At 46.3% G+C, this 25,022-nt stretch overlaps 1 protein-coding gene across 1 annotated transcript; it reads right to left on the bottom strand.

The window, feature by feature from the left end:
• Window positions 1-15,557: 15,557 nt before the first annotated feature.
• LOC133362503 (lysophosphatidic acid receptor 1-A-like) lies at window positions 15,558-18,052 on the bottom strand. The gene is made up of 2 exons (XM_061581454.1): window positions 17,311-18,052; window positions 15,558-15,877 (listed from the first exon to the last, which is right to left on the bottom strand). Exons 1-2 carry the CDS (start codon window positions 18,035-18,037, stop codon window positions 15,558-15,560), a joined length of 1,047 nt encoding a protein of 348 aa, XP_061437438.1. The 5' UTR covers window positions 18,038-18,052.
• Window positions 18,053-25,022: the final 6,970 nt, after the last annotated feature.

Below are 25,022 nucleotides of genomic sequence, written 5' to 3'. Positions count from 1 at the left end.
ACACAGCAGAGAGCCATAGACTTATCACACAGCAGAGACCCATGGACTCATCACACAGCATAGACCCATAGACTCATCACACAGCAGAGACCCATAGACTCATCACACAGCAGCAGACCCATAGACTCATCACACAGCAGAGAGACATAGACTCATCACACAGCAGAGAGCCATAGACTCATCACACAGCAGAGAGCCATAGACTCATCACACAGCAGAGAGCCATAGACTCATCACACAGCAGAGACCCATAGACTCATCACACAGCAGAGACCCATAGACTCATCACACAGCAGAGAGCCATAGACTCATCACACAGCAGAGAGACATAGACTCATCACACAGCAGAGAGCCATAGACTCATCACACAGCAGAGACCCATAGACTCATCACACAGCAGAGACCCATAGACTCATCACACAGCAGAGACCCATAGACTCATCACACAGCAGAGACCCATAGACTCATCACACAGCAGAGACGCCATAGACTCATCACACAGCAGAGACCCATAGACTCATCACACAGCAGAGAGCCATAGACTCATCACACAGCAGAGACCCATAGACTCATCACACAGCAGAGACCCATAGACTCATCACACAGCAGAGAGCCATAGACTCATCACACAGCAGAGAGCCATAGACTCATCACACAGCAGAGAGCCATAGACTCATCACACAGCAGAGAGCCATAGACTCATCACACAGCAGAGAGCCATAGACTCATCACACAGCAGAGACCCATAGACTCATCACACAGCAGAGACCCATAGACTCATCACACAGCAGAGAGCCATAGACTCACCACACACAGAGAGCCATAGACTCATCACACAGCAGAGACCATAGACTCATCACACAGCAGAGACCATAGACTCATCACACAGCAGAGAGCCATATACTCATCACACAGCAGAGAGCCATAGACTCATCACACAGCAGAGAGCCATAGACTCATCACACAGCAGAGACCCATAGACTCATCACACAGCAGAGAGCCATAGACTCATCACACAGCAGAGACACCATAGACTCATCACACAGCAGAGAGCCATAGACTCATCACACAGCAGAGAGCCATAGACTCATCACACAGCAGAGACCATAGACTCATCACACAGCAGAGAGCCCATAGACTCATCACACAGCAGAGAGACATAGACTCATCACACAGCAGAGACCCATAGACTCATCACACAGCAGAGACCCATAGACTCATCACACAGCAGAGACCCATAGACTCATCACACAGCAGAGAGCCATAGACTCATCACACAGCAGAGAGCCATAGACTCATCACACAGCAGAGAGCCATAGACTCATCACACAGCAGAGAGACATAGACTCATCACACAGCAGAGAGACATAGACTCATCACACAGCAGAGAGCCATAGACTCATCACACAGCAGAGACCCATAGACTCATCACACAGCAGAGACCCATAGACTCATCACACAGCAGAGACCCATAGACTCATCACACAGCAGAGACCCATAGACTCATCACACAGCAGAGACCCATAGACTCATCACACAGCAGAGACCCATGGACTCATCACACAGCAGAGACCCATGGACTCATCACACAGCAGCGACCCATAGACTCATCACACAGCAGAGAGCCATAGACTCATCACACAGCAGAGAGCCATAGACTCATCACACAGCAGAGACCCATGGACTCATCACACAGCAGAGACCCATAAACTCATCACACAGCAGAGAGCCATAGACTCATCACACAGCAGAGCCATAGACTCATCACACAACAGAGAGCCATAGACTCATCACACAGCAGAGAGACATAGACTCATCACACAGCAGAGAGACATAGACTCATCACACAGCAGAGCCCATAGACTCATCACACAGCAGAGACCCATGACTCATCACACAGCAGAGCCATAGACTCATCACACAGCAGAGAGACATAGACTCATCACACAGCAGAGAGCCATAGACTCATCACACAGCAGAGAGCCATAGACTCATCACACAGCAGAGAGCCATAGACTCATCACACAGCAGAGAGCCATAGACTCATCACACAGCAGAGAGCCATAGACTCATCACACAACAGAGAGCCATAGACTCATCACACAGCAGAGACCCATAGACTCATCACACAGCAGAGAACCATAGACTCATCACACAGCAGAGAGCCATAGACTCATCACACAGCAGAGAGCCATAGACTCATCACACAGCAGAGAGACATAGACTCATCACACAGTAGAGAGCCATAGACTCATCACACAGCAGAGAGACATAGACTCATCACACAGCAGAGAGCCATAGACTCATCACACAGCAGAGAGCCATAGACTCATCACACAGCAGAGAGCCATAGACTCATCACACAGCAGAGAGCCATAGACTCATCACACAGCAGAGACCCATAAACTCATCACACAGCAGAGACCCATAGACTCATCACACAGCAGAGACCCATAGACTCACAGTGTCTACAAACAGTCTACACACACAGTGTACACACACAGAGTGTGTGTACGTACACACACACAGTGTGTACACACACACAGTCTACACACACAGTGTCTACAAACTGTACACACTCACTGTGTACACACACAGTGTACACACACTCACTGTGTTACACACATTCATTGTGTACACACACAGTCTACACACACAGTGTACACACACTCAATGTGTACACACACAGTCTACACACACAATGTACACACACTCACTGTGTACACACAGTCTACACACAAAATAAACACACTCACTGTGTACACACACACCATGTACACACACACACACTGTGTACACACACAATAATGTCCACGTTGTAGTTGCTGAGCTCACGCACCCAAGGGGGTCTCTGTTCAAGAGATGGAGCAATGGAAATTTAATCAAAATTAACTTAAAACTCCAATCAGCATGACGTCATCGACGTGAAACGCCAAGGGGAGGTGAACCTCGCTAGTGACGTCATGTCACCAATGTTTTCCCCTCCACCGCGCTCTTGTGCGTGACGTCACCTCCGCGATGGTCACTGCTGAATCTGTGGAAGGGGCGTGGCTTGTATCCCGGAAGTGACGTCATGTCACTTTCTGCTGCCGCGTGACGTCACGAGGTAACAGGAAGCTGCCCGCTCCACGCTTTTTCTGAAATCTGAGGTGATGAATTCTCGTGGTGGTTGTTGTTGTTGTGATTGTTGTGATTGTTGTTGTTGTGATTGTTGTTGTTGTGGTTGTTTACCAAGGTAGAGCCTCTCTCTCTCTCTCGTAGGGATGTCAATTGAGTAGCAGCGAGCTTTGGAATCGATGTCCAGGTTGGAACTTTACAACGCGGGGCCTTGCCTCCTGCCCTCGCCTGATTAAGTTTTATTTGTCTTCACTTTGTAACTCTGTTTTATTGTACAGTGAGGGGAAAAAGTATTTGATCCCCTGATGATTTTGTACGTTTGCCCACTGACAAAGAAATGATCAGTCTATAATTTTAACGGTAGGTTTATTTGAACAGTGAGAGACAGAATAACAACGAAATCCAGAAAAACGCGTCAAAAATGTTATAAATTGATTTGCATTTTAATGAGGGATATAGGTATTTGACCCCCTCTGCAAAACATGACTTAGTACTTGGTGGCAAAACCCTTGTTGGCAATCACAGAGGTCAGACGTTTCTTGTAGTTGGCCACCACCAGGTTTGCACACATCTCAGGAGGGATTTTGTCCCACTCCTCTTTGCAGATCTTCTCCAAGTCATTAAGGTTTCGAGGCTGACGTTTGGCAACTCGAACCTTCAGCTCCCTCCACAGATTTTCTATGGGATTAAGGTCTGGAGACTGGCTAGGCCATTCCAGGACCTTAATGTGCTTCTTCTTGAGCCACTCCTTTGTTGCCTTGGCCGTGTGTTTTTGGTCATTGTCATGCTGGAATACCCATCCACGACCCATTTTCAATGCCCTGGCTGACGGAAGGAGGTTCTCACCCAAGATTTGACGGTACATGGCCCCGTCCATCGTCCCTTTGATGCGGTGAAGTTGTCCTGTCCCCTGAGCAGAAAAACACCCCCAAAGCATAGTTTCCACCTCCATGTTTGACGGTGGGGATGGTGTTCTTGGGGTCATAGGCAGCATTCCTCCAAACACGGCGGGTTGAGTTGATGCCAAAGAGACCCATTTTGGTCTCATCTGACCACAGCACTTTCACCCAGTTGTCCTCTGAATGATTCAGATGTTCATTGGCAAACCTCAGACGGGCATGTATATGTGCTTTCTTGAGCAGGGGGACCTTGCGAGGGCTGCAGGATTTCAGTCCTTCACGGCGTAGTGTGTTACCAACTGTTTTCTTGGTGACTATGGTCCAAGCTGCCTTGAGATCATTGACAAGATCCTCCCGTGTAGTTCTGGGCTGATTCCTCACCGTTCTTATGATCATTACAACTCCACAAGGTGAGATCTTGCATGGAGCCCCAGGCCGAGGGAGATTGACAGTTCTTTTCTGTTTCTTCCATTTGCGAATAATCGCACCAACTGTTATCACCTTATCGCCAAGCTGCTTGGCGATGGTCTTGTAGCCCATTCCAGCCTTGTGTGGGTCTACAATCTTGTCCCTGACATCCTTGGAGAGCGCTTTGGTCTTAGCCATGGTGGAGAGTTTGGAATCTGATTGATTACTTCTGTGAACAGGTGTCTTTTATACAGGTAACAAGCTAAGATTAGGAGCACTCCCTTTAAGAGTGTGCTCCTAATCTCAGTTCGTTACCTGTATAAAAGACACCTGGGAGCCAGAAATCTTTCTGATTGAGAGGGGGTCAAATACTTATTTTCATCATTAAAATGCAAATCAATTTATAACATTTTTGACATGCATTTTTCTGGATTTTGTTGTTATTCTGTCTCTCACTGTTCAAATAAACTTACCATTAAAATTATAGACTGATCATTTCTTTGTCTTTCTTTCTTTCCCTCACTGTAAATATTTATGCAGTTTTTCATTTTTTTTACCAGGCCAAGCTCGCTTGAGCTGCTATTCCGCTCTTGTTTTCAGAAGCTACCTGCCCACAACGCAAGGTGAGGCTTTGTGAACTTGTGTGTGAATGTTTTGACTTAAAACTTTCGTGACTGCAGGAATTCATATTCTTGGTTCTTTCATTGGAGTCACTTGGAAAATTAAATAAAAATAACAGATAATAAAATAAAAATTAAAAAATTGTAAATAAAGAAAAAAACCCACGACGTTTCGATCGCAACACAAGTGGTCTTTATTTTATTTAATTTAATTATCTATTATTGATATTTTCTATTTACGTAACTTCACCGAAAGAACCAAGAATACGTGTGGAAATGTGTATCGGTCAAATATGCTAAACTTGTGCTGATGTTGACTCTAAATGTGGAGGGCAAACCCGGGGAATCTGGAGGAAAATCCACGCGACCACGGAGAGAGAGACACGCAAACTCCAAATATACAGCAGCAGCAGGCGTCAGGGTCGGGATTGAACCCACGACTTCCTGCATACCAGGTGAGGTAGTTAACATCTCACCACGGAGAGAGAGAGACACACAAACTCCAGTTAGCCTCGGCTATGTTGATTGATCCTCAATTAATTACTTGGTGGAGTGAGGAATCATTAATGCTGATCAGATGAAGGTGGCCAGGCATGGTTCTGGTCAAAACACCATCTGTTTACCATGGCAATGTGTGATAGTGTAAAGTTTGTGTTTGCAGTAAAGTCTATTAACTCTGTTGAACACGGAGGTTGTATCAAAACAATAGTTTATTTTTGTTTTCCTCTGGAACTCTTTGTAAGAATGGAAACAGGAAGTTACCACAGCACACACGTACAGTTGAAAGTCGGATCTGTTCATCCCAGCCTTCAAGGACATCTGAGCCTGGATTCACACCTGAGTTGCGATTGAACATGCATTTATGCATTTCTGCATAACGCAAATAGAATTGTTTAAACACCTTTTGCTATGTCAGCTGAATTTAGCTTTATAAATATTCCTTTTGTAGCCAGACAGCCGAAATTGTGTGCTCGGAGTTTTGGGTTAACATTCATTTTTAAGACACGAGGGCTTCTAGGCATATGTATGACCATTTGATCTCTCTTTGTGTGCAATAACAGCCCGTGTGATGAATTTGGGAAACTGTTTCACTACATCATGAATATATGAATAAGTATAGACATGTAAGTCACATGTGACTGTATATATGCATTCCTCCGTGCCACGATACTGACTTGATGATGGTGTGGATGTTCCTATTATCTGTCTGCAGCTAACGCTTCCTCTGACGCTTCCTCTGCAGAATTGGTCTAATGGAGCAAAGGCAGTCAGCACAGCTCGGTACGGCAAGACAACAATGCGACCAGAGTGCATACAGCACGGATTGCACTGGAAATTTGACACAGCACCAGAGAACTCGCACAGGAGAGAAACCCTTCAAGTGCACTGTGTGTGGGAAGGCCTTTGCATGGCAATCAGTTTTTCAGACCCACCAGAGAGCACACACAGGAGAGAAACCCTTCAAGTGCAGTGGGTGTGGGAAGGCATTTTCACAGTCATCTGCTCTTGAAAGACACCAGAGAACACACACGGGAGAGAAACCCTTCAGGTGCACTTTGCGGGAAGGCGTTTGCACATTCATAAAATCTTCATCTACACCAGAAAACGCATAAGCATCAGAAGATCTGCAAGGAGTGGAGTCTGAAATTGGCTTGTGAGCCCATCCCTCGTGAAACAAGAACTGAAGGAAAATCCCAGATTTGACACTTAAAGGAATTGAGGTGAAATGTGAAGAGGTGATGGTGAAGAGCGAAGAAGTGAAGAGTTGAACACTCAGTTCCTAGGTTCAACCTGCAGAGTAAGAGCGAGCGGCCAGTCTTTGTGGACCTGTGGGCTGGGTAGATCCCTGATCAGAAGCGAGAACGACCGCTTGTCTTACGATCGAAACTTTGTGATCTATTTTTTTTTTCTACCTACGTGACATTACCGAAAGAACCAAAGAGTATGTGATTCAGGAATAAAATGTAAAATTATTTAAAATAAAATATATACGCCTGCAAAGAGACTGGAGACTGAATCTAACAACTTAGACCACTCAACCACACTACGCACAGGATGCCCTTGGCGACCAAAGCCTCCATTGATTTCACCAACGCCGGCCTTTTCCCGCCTGCGGTTTGTACAGCACGATAATTTTTAGATATTAAGAAAAAGGTTTAAAGTACATTTTATTGCATTCTTGAGGGAAATTAGCCCCCCTTTTGCCTCACAAAGTGAGTGCAAACCTCACCGATCGTGTGTTTTAGTTTGTTTACGTTATTTTGCCGCTAGAAATTTCCACGTGAATCAGCGATGATGTTGATGATGATATCGGCCACTTTGTTAAGCTGGTATCATTTGAGATAGCCAGGTCGCTTATGAGAAAGAAGCTAATAGTCTTCTTGGTTCTTTCTGTAAAGTCACCTAGAATTGTCTCCTCGACAGACCTGTTCTCCACCTGAGGACGACTACTTGCGTTGTGGCCGAAACGTTTTGTTATGTTTTATTTTTCGATTTAAAGCTTTCGTGACTGCAGGGATTCATCTTCTTGGTTCTTTCGGTAAAGTCACGTAGAAGGGAAGTAATAAAATAATAAAAATAAAACATAATAAAATAATTCTCACGACGCTCCAAGCTTGGTGGTGTTTCATTCTTCACCTGAGGACGGCTGCTTGCGTTGTGGCCGAAACATCGTGAGAATTATTTTATTATGTTTTATTTTTATTATTTTATTATTTCCCTTCTACGTGACTTTACCGAAAGAACCAAGAAGGTTATTATGTTTTATTTATATAATTTAATTATTTCAATTCTACGTGACTTTACCGAAAGAACCAAGAAGATGAATCCCTGCAGTCACGAAAGCTTTAAATCGAAAAAGAAGCTAATAGCTTATTACGCTTTACCTGGTACAATAAATAAAGTGGAGTTTTTGTTTAATATATGCGTCTTGTTGAGGCTGCTGGCCCCCGGGTCCTCCCCCGGCGGAGGGTTGATCTCGGTGGAAGGGGGGGGGGCTGCTACCTCCTGACTCCTCGCTCACCGCTCACTCGTGTGAGAGCCGCTGCTGCTCAACTCGTTCGCAGGGGGAGGGCTGCTGCCACTCTCCGGCTCCTCGAGTCCGCGAGTCCGCGAGTCCTGTCTGTGGGGCAAGATTCGGGGCTGGCGCTCGGCTGCCTGCAATTAATTCTTCGCTCCTCACTCGCACTCCTCCCAACGTTGGTAGAAGACTCTCTGCACGCCACGGCCCACACTCGTATACGCGCAGCCACTCAAACTCACAACCACGTGCACCAATCACACGTGCGGAATGGGGGTCAGGGGTCAAAGGGGCAATGACGTCACTCGCACACGTGTTGCCGATTGGGGGGTTGTATTTGAGATGATTTAAAGGGCTGTGGGGCGGGTGTTCGGGATTGGTTTTAGAACAAGTGTTGCTGTGTACTGGGGAATTAAAGAAATGCTTTAATCGTCGTCCGGCCCCTCTGCGCAGTGATGAGTAACTGGCGACAGGATTCACGCACCACGCTCGGGCACAATCAAAATGGTCGTATGAATAATCCCACGTGTACTCGTGCGATCCTACCGTCTCGCTCACCACGTGCGCCCACTAACAGCACAGCGCAAGCGTAACGATAACCGAATCGAAGGTAAGATTCACGCGTTAACCCGTCGTTCACACCTATGCCCACACCACTCCCAGCACTCCTCAACAGAGCCGGCCCAGCCATTAAGCGACCCTTGCAATTGCAAAGGGCCCCGTGGACAGCAGAGGGCCCCCTAGAGTCACTGCTAAGAGTGCCCTCCCTTTTATTAAGTTTGCGTGCTTGCTTGCTTGCTTACGACCGTGCAAATCTTTCGGTCGTTTTTTAACCCACTTCCCGTGATCCAATCGAGCTGACATTTTCCACACAGACTCGTTGTGCCAGACAATTATTGTTCGTGAAAAAATATTCCCAAAATTTTACACTGTTTAGGCAAAAAAAAATTATTTTACATATATTCAAATAGAACGCATTCATGGCTTTGGCTGAACGTCAGAGTGTAAGAGCCCAGAGCGTAACCCCTCCACAGGCCGTGGCGGAGTAGCGCAGTTGGTAGCGCCCTCGCTTCCCATGCCAAAGGTCCCGGGATCGATCCCTGCGTCCTCCACAGCCGAATATATTTTTAAATCCTTTATATTAAGTTTGCTTGCTTGCTTAGGTCCGTGCAAATCTTTCGCTCGTTTTTTAACCCACTTCCCGTGATCCAATCGAGCTGACATTTTCCACACAGACTCGTGTGACAATTAATTTTCGTGAAAAAAAAATCCAAAATTTTAGACTGTTTAGGGAAAACAAATTAAATATTTAATTACCAATTGCTTAATACTGGCAGACAATCATCTGACCCATAGGTGGCAGCCATCTCAAGCCAGAGGACGAGAGGACTCTAGCCGCCACGCATATAACGGATTTAGAGCAGGGGTCGGGAACCTTTTTGACTGGGAGAGCCATAAAAGCCAAATATTTCTAAATATATTTCATTGAGAGCCATATAGTATTTTTAACGTCTAATAAATTAAATGTCTTACTTTTAATGCGACTTCTGGTGCTGCATGGTTTTGCTGATGGCCTTGTAGTCTGGTTCGTACGTGGTGAGGTTGAGCTTCATGCAGACGTGACCCGTGAAATTTATCTTCAAAACTAATTTCTGTTTACCTTAAAATGACACGGTATTATTAATTAATATCACAAGTATTTTAAACTCAGTTCCAAACTGATTTTTTTTATTTTATTTTATAATTTTTTCAACTCAAAATTGTCTGGGAGCCATATGCCGTCACTGGAAGAGCCATGTGTATGGCTCGCGAGCCATAGGTTCCCGACCGCTGATTTAGAGTGAAAAACTTTGTTTTTACGGGTTATACTTGTTCTTCCTGGATTCTCTCTGGAGTCATTCTCTGGGTGGAGGCGATTCGAGCACGAAAACTCTTTTGACACTGGGCTACTTACAAAGTTGGGCAATGTAACTCCCCAGTCCCCCCTCCCCCCACAAATATTATCAGGGCAGTCAAGCAGAGTGAATATATATTTAAATAGCTCCACAATATTCTTAGGTTTTTTCGGTAAAGTTACCGTGTAGGTAAAAACATTAAAAAATAAAATAAAAATCACGACGTTTCGGAGGCAACACAAGCTTCCGTCTTCAGGTGGAACCGTCACAGCCACGACAGCCGTATCAAGTACATGAGAGATTGCAGCAGCTACCACTCCGTTTATATAATGGTTATATAAACGGAGTGGTAGCTCTTGTAATCTCTCATTTACTTGATACGGCTGTCGTGGCTGTGACGGTTCCACCTGAAGACGGAAGCTTGTGTTGCCTCCGAAACGTCGTAATTTTTATTTTATTTTACTTTTTAATGTTTTTACCTACACGGTGACTTTACCGAAAAAACCTAAGAATATGAATCATTGCAGTCACGAAAGCTTCAAATCTAGCTCCACAATAGTACCAATTATCATGTTTATTTATCTGCATTGCAACTTACTCAATGATCGTATTACCTTTAATCAGACAATCTCATCGAAGTGGGCATCATTTGATCATTGGTGGGTTTCGTCACGGTCAATCATATTGAGTTACAGTAAAACCTTGGATTGCGAGCATAATTCGTACCGGAAACGTGTTTGTAATCCAAAGCACTCGTCGTATATCAGTTGTGATCACCTTCTTGGTTCTTTCGGTAAAGTCATCACGTAGAAGGGAAGTAATAAAATAATAAAAATAAAACATAATAAAATTATTCTCACGACGTTTCGGCCACAACGCAAGCAGCCGTCCTCAGGTGAAAACCAGGTCCGTCGAGGCGACAGAGTCTGAATGAATCAGCACACGCGCTTGGAGCATATATATAAGCTGGGCGCCTTGACAAAGGAATTTGCATATCAAGATGAATTTAGCATATTTATGGGAAATGCAGGAATGTGATTAGTACTGCATATGCATGTGCATTATGCAGGATTAGCAGCATCAAAGGGAGCTGCAGTTGCTGCTGCTGCAGTTGCTGCTGCAGTTGCTGCTGCTGCTGCAGTTTCTGCTGCTGCTGCAGTTGCTGCTGCTGCAGTTGCTGCTGCTGCTGCAGTTGTGATCACGTGACGCTCGGCAGACAGAACGTACTACTCGTATAGCAAGACCTCGCTCGTTTATCAAATTAATATTTGTTTTAAAAAATTGCTCGTCTTGCAAAACACTCGCAGACCAAGTTACTCGCAATCCAAGGTTTTACTTTCATCCACTCTTAGTTGTGGTTCACCAAGATTTCTATAGTAACACTTCATCGGTCAACATTTTGGTAATTATCTGCACATCTGTACACTGACAAAGGTTCATGACCATGCGTGCAATTCACGGGAGACTGGACAGCCGGTGCTCACATTTGACAAACCACAGACTCGGTATTCATATCCGTTATTAATGTTTTAATGTTCGGCATCTGCACAACCGCAACAGACGTCAAAGAAACTTTACCATCAAAATATACGAAACGTATAAACGCTTGAACACGTGGTAGCAGTAGGAAGCTTTTGCCACCAATTTTATCCATGAATGCCACTAGTTTTTTATTATTCTAGTATGCATTACCTCCACAAGCGTACACACACAAATTGTACCCAGGTTTAATATCTCATCGCAGAGAGGAACGCCGCTCTGCCAAAAACTAATTCTTGAAGACACACACGCACACACATTGTACCCAGGTTTAATATCTCATCGCAGAGAGAAACGCCGCTCTGCCAAAACTAATTCTTGAAGACACACACACACACATTGTAACCAGGTTTAATGAGATCTCATTGCAGAGAGAAACGTCGCTCTGCCAAAAACTAATTCTTGAAGACACACACACACACATTGTACCCAGGTTTAATGATATCTTATCGCATAGAGAAACGTCGCTCTGCCAAAAACGAATTCTTGAAGACACACACACACATTGTACCCAGGTTTAATGATATCTTATCGCAAAGAGAAACGCCGCTCTGCCAAAAACGAATTCTTGAAGACACACACACACATTGTACCCAGGTTTAATGATCTCTTATCGCAGAGAGAAACGCCGCTCTGCCAAAAACTAATTCTTGAAGACACACACACACACATTGTACCCAGGTTTAATGATATCTTATCGCAAAGAGAAACGCCGCTCTGCCAAAAACTAATTCTTGAAGACACACACACACACATTGTACCCAGGTTTAATGAGATCCCATCGCAGAGAGAAACGCCGCTCTCCCAAAAACTAATTCTTGAAGACACACACACACACGTTGTACCCAGGTTTAATGAGATCTCATTGCAGAGAGAAACGTCGCTCTGCCAAAAACTAATTCTTGAAGACACACACACACATTGTACCCAGGTTTAATGATATTTCATCGCAGAGAGAAACGCCGCTCTCCCAAAAACTAATTCTTGAAGACACACACACACACATTGTACCCAGGTTTAATGATATCTCAACGCAGAGAGAAACGCCGCTCTGCCAAAAACTAATTCTTGAAGACACACACACACACATTGTACCCAGGTTTAATGAGATCTCATCGCAGAAACGCCGCTCTGCCAAAAACTAATTCTTGAAGACACACACACACACATTGTACCCAGGTTTAATGAGATCCCATCGCAGAGAGAAACGCCGCTCTGCCAAAAACTAATTCTTGAAGACACACACACACATTGTGCCCAGGTTTAATGAGATCCCATCGCAGAGAGAAACGCCGGTCTGCCAAAAACTAATTCTTGAAGACACACACACACACATTGTACCCAGGATTAATGATCTCTTATCGCAGACAGAAACGCCGCTCTGCCAAAAACTAATTCTTGAAGACACACACACATTGTAACCAGGTTTAATGAGATCTCATTGCAGAGAGAAACGTCGCTCTGCCAAAAACTAATTCTTGAAGACACACACACACACATTGTACCCAGGTTTAATGATATCTTATCGCAGACAGAAACGCCGCTCTGCCAAAAACTAATTCTTGAAGACACACACACACATTGTAACCAGGTTTAATGAGATCTCATCGCAGAGAGAAACGTCGCTCTGCCAAAAACTAATTCTTGAAGACTTTTTTTGCAACTCAGTCGTTTAAACAGTTGGCGCTCATACCGCACAGAAACACCAACTCAATTCACTTGGAACCAGACTGATGAAAATGTTAAAACATTTTTTTTGCCGAGATTTCAACACAGCGAAAACTTCCCTCAAGGTAATGGTGGGAGTGCCGTTCTCTCCTTTGCCATTTCCCAACCGCAAAGTTTTCATCGCAGGGTCTGTTAATCTTGTAACATTGCGATACCAAAGCGCACAGCAGCCCAGCTCTCAACAGCACAAACAATTCGATGTGGGTGATTACTACAATTTGCTCTCAAACACATTCCTGCGGAGGGAGCTGGTAGGAACGTTGGGTTGTTCGGTCAATGGCCAGGGTCAACGGCGGCATGGTGTATTCCGCAAATATGCCCAACTGTGAGGGCGGACACAAGCCGGCGTGAGTAGGTGAAACGTTGAGTTTTATAAGGGCACCACGGGGTGACCAGCCCCTCCCCACCCAGCCCCACCCCTCCCACCCAGCCCCTCCACACCCTCCCCTCTCCACCCAGCGCCACCCCTCCCACCCACCACCCAGCCCCTCCCTGCCCACCTAGCCACTCCCCACCCTCCCCCCCCCATCCAGCCCCTCCCCACCCTCCCCTCTCCACCCAGCCCCACCCCTCCCATTTTTGGATGCACGACGGACGGACAGACACAATAATCCCCTGTGGGCTGGTGGAACCAGGTGGTTCCTACCAGTATCACATTGTAATGGTATTGTGGCCTTCCTGGCAGCCAGTAGAATCTGCGCTGTTTGGATACATCGATGACTGGCGGGACCGCGCCCACATCTCAGTACAATCACTGCACTGTGGAAATGTGGCCGTCATTCAAGATTAAAAGTGAATGTGAACGGGAAAATAACGGTGCTGTAACTCTCTTTACGACGAAACCCACGTCTCCAACATTTGTACAGTGCGAGAAAGTTACATTTTGCCATTTCGCCACGAGAACCACGTGAAGGTTACACAATGCTCGTAGCTTAACAACGTTCACGGAGCCTTTGTGATTGCTGCCAATGTGAAGTGAAAACAAAGATGGAAAAACGAGCGGTCATTTCCAATCAACCCTGCCTGCTGGTCCAGCATCTTGTTAGTAAACAAAAATAAACCACCGGCTTTCTAAAAGCAACTGCGGCAATAATTACACAATAATCACCACAAATCAACCGACTTCTCTCACAACGGAGGCAGTATTCTCACACAAGACGATCGCCTTGCTCAAAAGAAAACGAAATGCAAAATGGGCTCGGAACTAAATTCTGAACAAGCGTTAAAGGCCCCCAAAATAAATGGAAGAAAAATAAATACAGAAATATTGAGCGACGCTTTTCAAAATACGAGATTTTTGTTTACAATGTCCCTGAAGGACACACACACACACAGCCACGTTAACACGGACGCTCGCAAGGGGGGCCACGTGAACACGAGTTTGTGTGTGCTGGGGGGCAGCCGTCATTTGAACAGGAAGAGAACCAACATAAAACAACGCATCCTCCACTAAAGCCCTATTCAAGAAACACCAAGTTAAACGTGACTTGTGTAAAAAAATATCTTTGAAACAACAGGCTTCCAAGTAAAACATGCATCACCATTGGAACCTCATTTACCAGTAAAAAATATAATTGTTTTTTTACCCTTCTATCTGGCAACAAAACTGACACCTTTTTACAAGGAGTCATGTTTGCATAGACCACAATACCTGCAGCCATAATGCAAACAAAAAACATAACTCTGATAATATATGCACTGTCCTTGAAGTTGATTGGTCCACACCCATGTGAGGCTAGGCTCTAAGGAAAGCTGTCTCGGATGTGGACCAATCAACTTCAAGGACAGTGCATACATTATCAGAGTTATGTTTTTGTTTGTTTTATTTTTCGACTTAAAGCTTTCGTGACTGCAGGGATTCATCTTCTTGGTTCTTTCGGTAAAGTCACGTAGAAGGGAAGTAATAAAATAATAAAAATAAAACATAAAATAATTCTCACGACGTTTCAGCCACAACGCAAGCAGCCGTCCTCAGGTGAAAACCAGGTCTGTCCCTTTGATGCTGAATTAGTACTATTCACATACCTGCATTTCCCATATCCTCTCCCTTTGATGCTGCTAATCCTGCATAATGCACAGGCATAAGTAGTACTAATCACATTCCTGCATTTCCCATAAATATTCTGAATTCCTCTTGATATGCAAATTCCTTTGTCAAGGCACCCAGCTTATATACATGCTCCAAGCTCGTGTGCTCTTTTGTTTGTATTATGACTGCAGGTATTGTGGTCTATGCAAACATGACTCCTTGTAAAAAAGGTGTCAGTTTTGTTGCCAGATAGAAGGGTAAAAAAACAATTATCAAAACATGCATCGTTAGCCCAATTAGATATTAGATGACAATCTGATTAATCTTCATCGCACTCGCGGTGGTCACGTGACCGATCTCCGTGACCAGGTTGGGATTCGACGTGGAAATTGATTTTTCGGAGCCGCTCACTGCGACGCCTCCCGCCTTTCGGCTGCTCAGGATGCGCTTGAAAGTGGCGATCATCTCCGTGTCCCGAAACGAGTAGATGATGGGGTTCATGGCGGAGTTGAGCTCCGCTATGAGCAAGAAGTACTTCTCGAAGGCCAGGACGTTGCAGTCTGAGCAGAAGGAATCCAGCAGCAGAATCACCAGGCCCGGCGTCCAGCACACGATAAAGGCTCCTGGGAGAGACGGCACGAGGCATTTTGGCAGCGACGCGTGGAACAAGACCAGTCTTGATCATTGTTTCGATTTAAAGCTTTCGTGACTGCAGGGATTCATCTTCTTGGTTCTTTCGGTAAAGTCACGTAGAAGGGAAGTAATAAAATAATTTATTTTATTATGTTCTATTTTTATTATTTTATCACTTCCCTTCTACGTGACTTTACCGAAAGAACCAAGAAGATTGATCATTGTTCTTTTTTACCCTTTTATCTGGCAACAAAACTGACACCTTTTTTTACGAGGAGTCATGTTTGCATATACCACAATACCTGCAGTCATAATGCAAAAAAAAACATAACTCTGATAATGTACGCACTGTCCTTGAAGTTTACTGGTCCACACCCGAGACAGCTTTCCTTAGAGCCTAGTCTCACCCTGGTGTTGGACCAGACGATGCCAAAAGGCGCACAACTCAAAGACAATGCACCATCAGAGTATGAGAACTCGGAGTAAGCATTTACACCATTGGAACCTCATTTGCCAGTAAAAAATATAATTGGTTTTTTACCCTTCTATCTGGCAACAAAACTGACACCTTTTTTACGAGGAGTCATGTTTGCATAGACCACAATACCTGCAGTCATAATGCAAACAAAAAAACAGTTGTGCGCCTTTTGGCGTCATCTGGTCCAACACCATGTGAGACTAGGCTCTAAGGAAAGCTGTCTCGGGTGTGGACCAATCAACTTCAAGGACAGTGCGCACATTATCAGAGTTGTGTTTTTTGTTTGCATTAAGGCTGCAGGTATTGTGGTCTATGCAAACATGACTCCTTGTAAAAAAGGTGTCAGTTTTGTTGCCAGATAGAAGGGTAAAAAAACTATTATCGTGAATAGTGTTGTCGAATGTTCTGCCCAGACAGACCCACAACGCTTAATTCTAGATTTGAAGCTTTCGTGACTGCAAGGATTCATATTCTTAGGTTTTTTTCGGTAAAGTCGCGTAGGTAAAAAAAAATTAATTAATAAAAGTAAAATAAAATAAAAAATCACGACGTTTCGGAGGCAACACAAGCTTCTGTCTTCAGGTGGAACCGTCACAGCCACGACAGCTGTATCAAGTAAATGAGAGATTACAAGAGCTACCACTCCGTATATATATAATGGTTGGAGAGGGGAAGGGCCAAGTACGGCACACTTTTTATTAATATGGTAAGGTGAGGCTTGAGACTAAGAATAGACTGCATAACAAAAGACTGAGCCTTTGTTATGGAGAGGTACGGTTTGTGACTAAGCCTGGCCTACATAACAAAAGTGTGAAAAAATAAATAACTAAACCTGGTAAAACAAAACTGGCTGTCTATCAATAACCTGTAATAGTTGTCTGTCAAATAAGATGGTCCAAATAAGTGTAGTTAAATCTTTTTTGCATGGTTAATCACATCACTTACCCAACATGATGGTGACCGTTACGAGCAAGCTCACGGGGGCGTCTTGCCTCCGGGAGCACCTGGAGCTATTCTGCAGCACGGGTATCCTGTCCCTCCACACGTTCACGAAGATGTGGCTGTAGAGCCCCGCCATGATGAGGAACATGGAGAGGTTGTAGCCGGCCCAGAAGGTGACGTAGCTGGCGCTGTACAGCGGCGCCATTGTGGAGCACGTGGCGATGTCGCAGATGCAGTTCCAGCCCATGCTGGGCATGGCGCCGGCGATGATGGCCACGAGCCAGATGATCGCGACGGCCGTGACGACGCGCCGCTCGCTCATCCGCTGCATCCGGAACAGCGTGACGTGGCGCTCGATGGCGATGGCCAGGAGGCTGGCGACGGAGGCGGTGAGGCTCGTGTTGATCAGCCCCTGGCGCAGCATCCAGGTCTGCAGCGACAGCTTGCGAGTGTTGGGCCCCGTGTTGACAACCAGGTAGATGTACGCCGCTCCCGCAAAGAAATCCGCCGCGGCCAGGTTGGCCATGAGGAAGTAGACGGGGTGGTGGAGTTTCTTGTTGATGTACACGGCGAACATGACGAGGGCGTTGGCCAGAATGATGCCGAGGCACAAGGTCAGGCCGAGCACCATGACCAGCGTGCTGGTGAAGGACCACTTGTCGTAGAGTGGCTTGTTGCTGTTGTGGTAGAAGAAGGTGATCTTCTCGTTGTGGTGGCAGCTGACGTCCATCTCGTTCTCGCGTTGTGTTTCACACGTCCACGCACACCTGCAAAGCAAAGATTATTTAAAGGAAACCAACACCAATGGAGACTAGGCTCTAAGAAAAGCTGTCTGGGGTGTGGACCAATCAACATCAAGGACGGTGCATATCATTATCATCATCAGAGTTGTTTCTTTTTGTTTGCATTTTGACTGCTTGTGTTGTAGTTATTGCAAACATGATGCCTTGTATAAAGGTGTCAGTTTTTGTACCAGTTGAAAGGGTAAAAACCTACTACTAAAGAGATGTTGTTATACAATTACATCTCGATAGCGTTCCTCCTCTGAGCGTCATGATCATAGACAATGGCACCATCTTATTATCTGCACTGGCGTCCGTGACTGATTGCGCTATTTAATGACCCCCAGGGGAATGTGACTCAGGGATGCGAAAAGAGGTGATCGCATCTTGTCACACTGCCTATACATGTGTACACACACGCATGTACATGTATAGGAACTCTCGCATCATACATGTACAGTCCGCTTTAATAATTCCACTGCTGGATGATGACCTCCGCACACGTCTTGTGGGTCGGGTCGAGAGCGATATTTGACTATACTTCACCACGCTGGTCAGTGGGGTTTGTGGTGGAGGTGGTGGTGGGGAGTGCAGTACACCAATGGGGGTTTCTGCACTGCCAACTGCTGTCTACAACGCCCACAGCACCTTTCTACTGCACGTGGTGGTGGTGGTGGTCAACACATCCAAAGCACCCTGCTTAGCTTACAAAATCGGAAATGCTGCGTGCTTTGTGAGTGATCTGGTCAAAGACTACGTTGACATCAGCACACTTACATTGCATACATAACACTGGTCAACACACTTTTTGTGGCATAAGGTATTCCAACGGGTTTAAGGTAATTTTGGGGTGCTGATTCCAAATCTGGCTTCATTTTTTGTCTATCACATCAGGTTTTTGACATATCAAATATTGCATTTTCAATAAAAACTGCAGAAGAAAAATATTAAATAAATGTGGATATCTACATAAAATTATATTATAAACACACTATCCTAAAAATACAGCACCGTATTTTAACACTAAAGCAGTCACTACCTCGCAACAACTTGCAATCATAAGTGACAGAGTTAATTTCGGGTAAAATCAATGAAAATGGGGTATGCCGATAGCATAAAAAATAGACGTGATACAGCAAATCTGAGATCAGATTTGGAATCGGCACCCTGAAATTAGTCTAGAGCAGCTGCAAAAGTCCAGGCCAGAAAAACATGTTTTTGTTGTTGTTGACCAGTGTAATTAACGCGGCTTGCAATTTAGGAAGAAATGCCGCATCACACGTAACAATGTCATGGTTTCTAACACAGATTCTCTTCACGTGAGAGTTGGGGACAGACTAAAAGGGGTTTGAACAAGGTGAGCCCTGGCTACTTGTGGCGTTCACCCTCTACACCAGGGGTCGGGAACCTTTTTGACTGGGAGAGCCATAAAAGTCAAATATTTCTTAATATATTTCATTGAGAGCCATATAGTATTTTTAACGTGTAATAAATTAAATACGTCTTACTTTTAATGCGACTTCTGGTCACGGGACCCGTGACCCGAGAAATTTAATCTTCAAAACTAATTTCTTGTTTACTTTAAAATGACACAGTATTATTAAGCAATATCACAAGTATTTTAAAATCAGTTCCAAACTGATTTTTTATTTTTATTTTTTTCAACTCAAAATGGTCTGGGAGCCATATGCCGTCACCGGAAGAGCCATGTGTGTATGGCTCACGAGCCATAGGTTCCCGACCGCTGCTCTACACGAGAACAAACGCAACGCAAACCTCACAGAATCCTGTCATTGTTGAGTAGCGTCCCTTAGGATTTGCACATGGCCAGTAGGCCTCAGCAAGGCAAAGGTCAAAACAACAAGCTGACCTTTACCCGACCTTTGACCTCACCCCTCGGCACACAGACACCTTTACCCTTTGACCCCTCTGCAGGCAGTCGACGGAGAAGAAGGGCCCAGGCTGCGCACGTGTTGGCTCAGGCGAGTTCAGGAGGAGGCCCCGCATGTCAGGGCCCCGGATGTCAGGGCCCGTGGACACGTGACGCAGGAGGCGTGGTCAGGGGGCGGGGCTAGGGGGAGGGAAGAGGAAAGGGGGCGGGGCGAAGGGGTCAGTCACGTGACCTGAGACTCTGTGAGTCTGTGGGTCTCTGTGTGTGTGGGTCTCTGTGTGTGAGTCTGTGGGTCTCTGTGTGAGTCTGTGGGTCTCTGTGTGAGTCTGTGGGTCTCTGTGAGTGTGTGGGTCTCTGTGTGTGAGTCTGTGGGTCTCTGTGTGAGTGTGTGGGTCTCTGTGAGTCTGTGGGTCTTTGTGTGAGTCTGTGGGTCTCTGTGTGTGAGTCTGTGGGTCTCTGTGTGGTGAGTCTGTGGGTCTCTGTGTGGTGAGTCTGTGGGTCTCTGTGTGAGTTTGTGGGTCTCTGTGTGAGTCTATGGGTCTCTGTGTGTGAGTCTGTGGGTCTCTGTGTGAGTCTGTGGGTCTCTGTGTGAGTCTGTGGGTCTTTGTGTGAGTCTGTGGGTCTCTGTGTGAGTCTGTGAGGTCTCTGTGTGAGTCTGTGGGTCTGTGTGTGAGTGTGTGAGGTCTCTGTGTGAGTGTGTGGGTCTCTGTGTGAGTCTGTGAGTCTCTGTGTGAGTCTGTGGGTTTTTGTGTGTGAGTCTGTGGGTCTCTGTGAGTCTGTGGGTCTCTGTGTGTGAGTCTGTGTGTCTCTGTGAGTCTGTGGGTCTCTGTGAGTCTGTGGGTCTGTGTGTGTGTGGGTCTCTGTGTGTGAGTCTGTGGGTCTCTGTGTGAGTCTGTGGGTCTGTGTGTGAGTGTGTGAGGTCTCTGTGTGAGTGTGTGGGTCTCTGTGTGAGTCTGTGAGTCTCTGTGTGAGTCTGTGGGTTTTTGTGTGTGAGTCTGTGGGTCTCTGTGAGTCTGTGGGTCTCTGTGTGTGAGTCTGTGGGTCTCTGTGTGGTGAGGCTGTGGGTCTCTGTGTATGAGTCTGTGGGTCTCTGTGAGTCTGTGGGTCTCTGTGTGAGTCTGTGGGTCTCTGTGTGTGAGTCTGTGGGTCACTGTGTGAGTCTGTGGGTCTCTGTGAGTCTGTGGGTCTCTGTGAGTCTGTGGGTCTCTGTGTGAGTCTGTGGGTCTCTGTGTGAGTGTGTGGGTCTCTGTGTGTGTGTGGGTCTCTGTGTGTGAGTCTGTGGGTCTCTGTCACTCTGTGAGTCTGTGGGTCTCTGTGAGTGTGTGGGTCTCTATGTGAGTGTGTGGGTCTCTATGTGAGTGTGGGTCTTTGTGTGAGTCTGTGGGTCTCTGTGAGTTTGTGGGTCTCTGTGTGAGTGTGTGGGTCTCTGTGTGAGTCTGTGGGTCTCTGTGTGAGTCTGTGGGGCTCTGTGTGAGTGTGGGTCTCTGTGTGAGTCTGTGGGTCTCTGTGAGTCTGTGGGTCTATGTGTGAGTCTGTGGGTCTCTGTGTGTGTCTGTGGGTCTCTGTGTGAGTCTGGGTCTGTGTGAGTGTGTGGGTCTCTGTGTGTGAGTCTGTGGGTCTCTGTGAGTCTGTGGGTCTCTGTGTGAGTGTGTGGGTCTCTGTGTGTGAGTCTGTGGGTCTCTGTGTGAGTCTGTGGGTCTCTGTGTGAGTCTGTGGGTCTCTGTGAGTCTGTGGGTCTGTGTGTGAGTCTGTGGGTCTCTGTGTGAGTCTGTGGGTCTCTGTGTGAGTCTGTGGGTCTCTGTGTGTGAGTGTGGGTCTCTGTGAGTCTGTGGGTCTCTGTGTGAGTGTGTGGGTCTCTGTGTGTGAGTCTGTGGGTCTCTGTGTGAGTCTGTGGGTCTCTGTGAGTTTGTGGGTCTCTGTGTGAGTGTGTGGGTCTCTGTGTGAGTCTGTGGGTCTCTGTGTGAGTCTGTGGGTCTCTGTGAGTCTGTGGGTCTCTGTGTGAGTCTGTGGGTCTCTGTGTGAGTCTGTGGGTCTCTGTGTGAGTCTGTGGGTCTCTGTGTGAGTGTGTGGGTCTCTGTGTGTGAGTGTGTGGGTCTCTGTGTGAGTGTGTGGGTCTCTGTGAGAGTCTGTGGGTCTCTGTGTGTGAGTCTGTGGGTCTCTATGTGTGAGTCTGTGGGTCTCTGTGAGTCTGTGGGTCTGTGTGTGTGTGGGTCTCTGTGTGTGAGTCTGTGGGTCTCTGTGTGAGTCTGTGGGTCTCTGTGTGAGTCTGTGGGTCTCTGAGAGTCTGTGGGTCTCTGTGTGAGTCTGTGGGTCTCTGTGTGAGTCTGTGGGTGTCTCTGTGTGAGTGTGTGGGTCTCTGTGTGTGAGTCTGTGGGTCTATGTGTGTATGTGGGTCTCTGTGTGAGTCTGTGGGTCTCTGTGTGAGTCTGTTGGTCTCTGTGAGTCTGTGTGTGTCTCTGTGTGAGTCTGTGGGTCTCTGTGAGTCTGTGGGTCTCTGTGTGAGTCTGTGGATCTCTGTGTGAGTCTGTGGGTCTCTGTGTGTGAGTGTGTGGGTCTCTGTGTGAGTCTGTGGGTCTCTGTGTGAGTCTGTGTCTCTGTGTGAGTCTGTGGGTCTCTGTGTGAGTCTGTGGGTCTATGTGTGAGTCTGTTGGTCTCTGTGAGTCTGTGTGTGTCTCTGTGTGAGTCTGTGGGTCTCTGTGAGTCTGTGGGTCTCTGTGTGAGTCTGTGGGTCTCTGTGTGAGTCTGTAGGTCTCTGTGTGTGAGTGTGTGGGTCTCTGTGTGAGTCTATGGGTCTCTGTGTGAGTCTGTGTCTCTGTGTGAGTCTGTGGGTCTCTGTGTGAGTCTGTGGGTCTCTGTGTGAGTCTGTGGGTCTCTGTGTGTGAGTGTGTGGGTCTCTGTGTGAGTGTGTGGGTCTCTGTGTGAGTCTGTGGGTCTCTGTGTGTGAGTCTGTGGGTCTCTGTGTGTGAGTCTGTGGGTCTCTGTGTGAGTGTGTGGGTCTCTGTGTGAGTCTGTGGGTCTCTGTGTGTAAGTCTGTGGGTCTCTGTGTGTGAGTCTGTGGTTCCCTGTTGGAGTGTGTGGGTCTCTGTGTGAGTCTGTGAGTCTCTGTGTGAGTCTGTGAGTGTTTGTGTGTGAGTCTGTGGGTCTCTGTGAGTCTGTTGGTCTCTGTGTGAGTCTGTGGGTCTCTGTGTGAGTCTGTGGGTTTTTGTGTGTGAGTCTGTGGGTCTCTGTGTGAGTCTGTGGGTCTCTGTGTGAGTCTGCGGGTCTCTGTGTGAGTCTGTGGGTCTCTGTGTGAGTGTGTGGGTCTCTGTGTGAGTCTGTGGGTCTCTGTGTGAGTCTGTGGGTCTCTGTGTGAGTGTGTGGGTCTCTGTGTGAGTCTGTGGGTCTCTGTGTGAGTCTGTGGTTCTCTGTGTGAGTCTGTGTCTCTGTGTGAGTCTGTGGGTCTCTGTGTGAGTCTGTGGGTCTCTGTGTGAGTCTGTGGGTCTCTTTGAGTGGGTGGCTGGGTGAGTGGAAAGTGGATAAATGAATATAAAACCTTCATCATTATTAATACATTTCACCCAACAACAAGGGAGTGACAGCGATTGGCTGTTTTGTTTTGTTGCTTTGCAATGAAGTAATACAAACACACACTTGGTGAGTTTATGTAGTTAACAACGGTATGTGTGGCTGTACTAAACACACACAGACACACACAGAGACACACACAGAGACACACACAGAGACACACAGAGACACACACAGACACACACAGAGACACACACAGAGAGACACAGAGACACACACAGAGACACACACAGAGAGACACAGAGACACACACAGAGACACACAGAGACACACACAGACACACACAGAGACACACAGAGACACACACAGAGAGACACAGAGACACACACAGAGAGACACACAGAGACACACACAGAGACACACACAGAGAGACACAGAGACACACACAGAGACACACAGAGACACACAGAGACACACACAGACACACACAGAGACACACAGAGACACACACAGAGACACACACAGACACACACACAGACACACACAGACACACACACAGAGACACACACAGACACACACACAGAGACACACACAGAAACACACAGAGACACACAGAGAGACACACACAGAGACACACACAGACACACAGAGACACACACAGACACACACAGAGACACAGACACACATAGAGACCAGTAGCGGCTCGTCAATAGAGGGCGCAGGGGCGCCGCCCCCATCAATATTCAAGAAATATACATATACAAAATTTATATAAAAATACATAAATAAAATATTTTTTTCATACGATGTGCCGGCTGGTAGTAAGAAAAGCATCAGCATTTAATAAAAACTGTCTTTAATCGGTCAACTATTTTCTATGTTTTTCAATGTGTTTCATGAGGGGCGCCGGACAAATGGATGTCTATGTGAGACTTTAAATTTTCGGACAGCATGTGACCTGAAGCTGGTCTCTAATTGGTTTCTTAAAGATTCTCCTCGGGGCGCAAGTCGTTGCGTCCCTGGCCAATCAGAATTGGACACATGTTATTTTATCCAATCTGATTGGTTCTCGTCACCTGTCATTCAAATTTACGCTCTGGGCCACTACTGCGAGTGCGCAGGCGACACCACTTTGACACTGGCTAGGCTGATCAAATTTTTTGTGTAAACAATGGCAGCAGTTCATCCAAATTCTGTAATTTATTTACAAAAAAACCCTTTCACAAGGCTTTCGCTGGAAGAAATAAAAAAGATAAAGGATCTCGGACCGGACCAACCCGATTTACAAATCCAGCAGCAGGCCAGTGACAGAGGACGAAGCTACACACGAAGCTTCACCCGCGCTTGTTATGAGAAACGGAGGTGGCTGGCTGGATGTCATGTTAGCAATTCTCTTTTTTGTTTTCCCTGTCTTTTATTTCAAAGTGTCGGCACTGAAATTTTGTGGACAACGACGGGGGTAAGAGACCTCAAACATCTCTCTGACAAATGCAAACGTCATGAAAGTAGCCGCAGCCATATTGATAATAGCATGAAAC

This window comes from Lethenteron reissneri, unplaced genomic scaffold (assembly GCF_015708825.2).
Source record: "Lethenteron reissneri isolate LAM-NWPU_2019-01 unplaced genomic scaffold, ASM1570882v1 scaffold_1504, whole genome shotgun sequence".
Taxonomy (NCBI): Eukaryota; Metazoa; Chordata; class Hyperoartia; order Petromyzontiformes; family Petromyzontidae; genus Lethenteron; species Lethenteron reissneri.
Note: the sequence above shows the minus strand (reverse complement) of the source record. Positions and strands in the feature narration are given on the sequence as shown.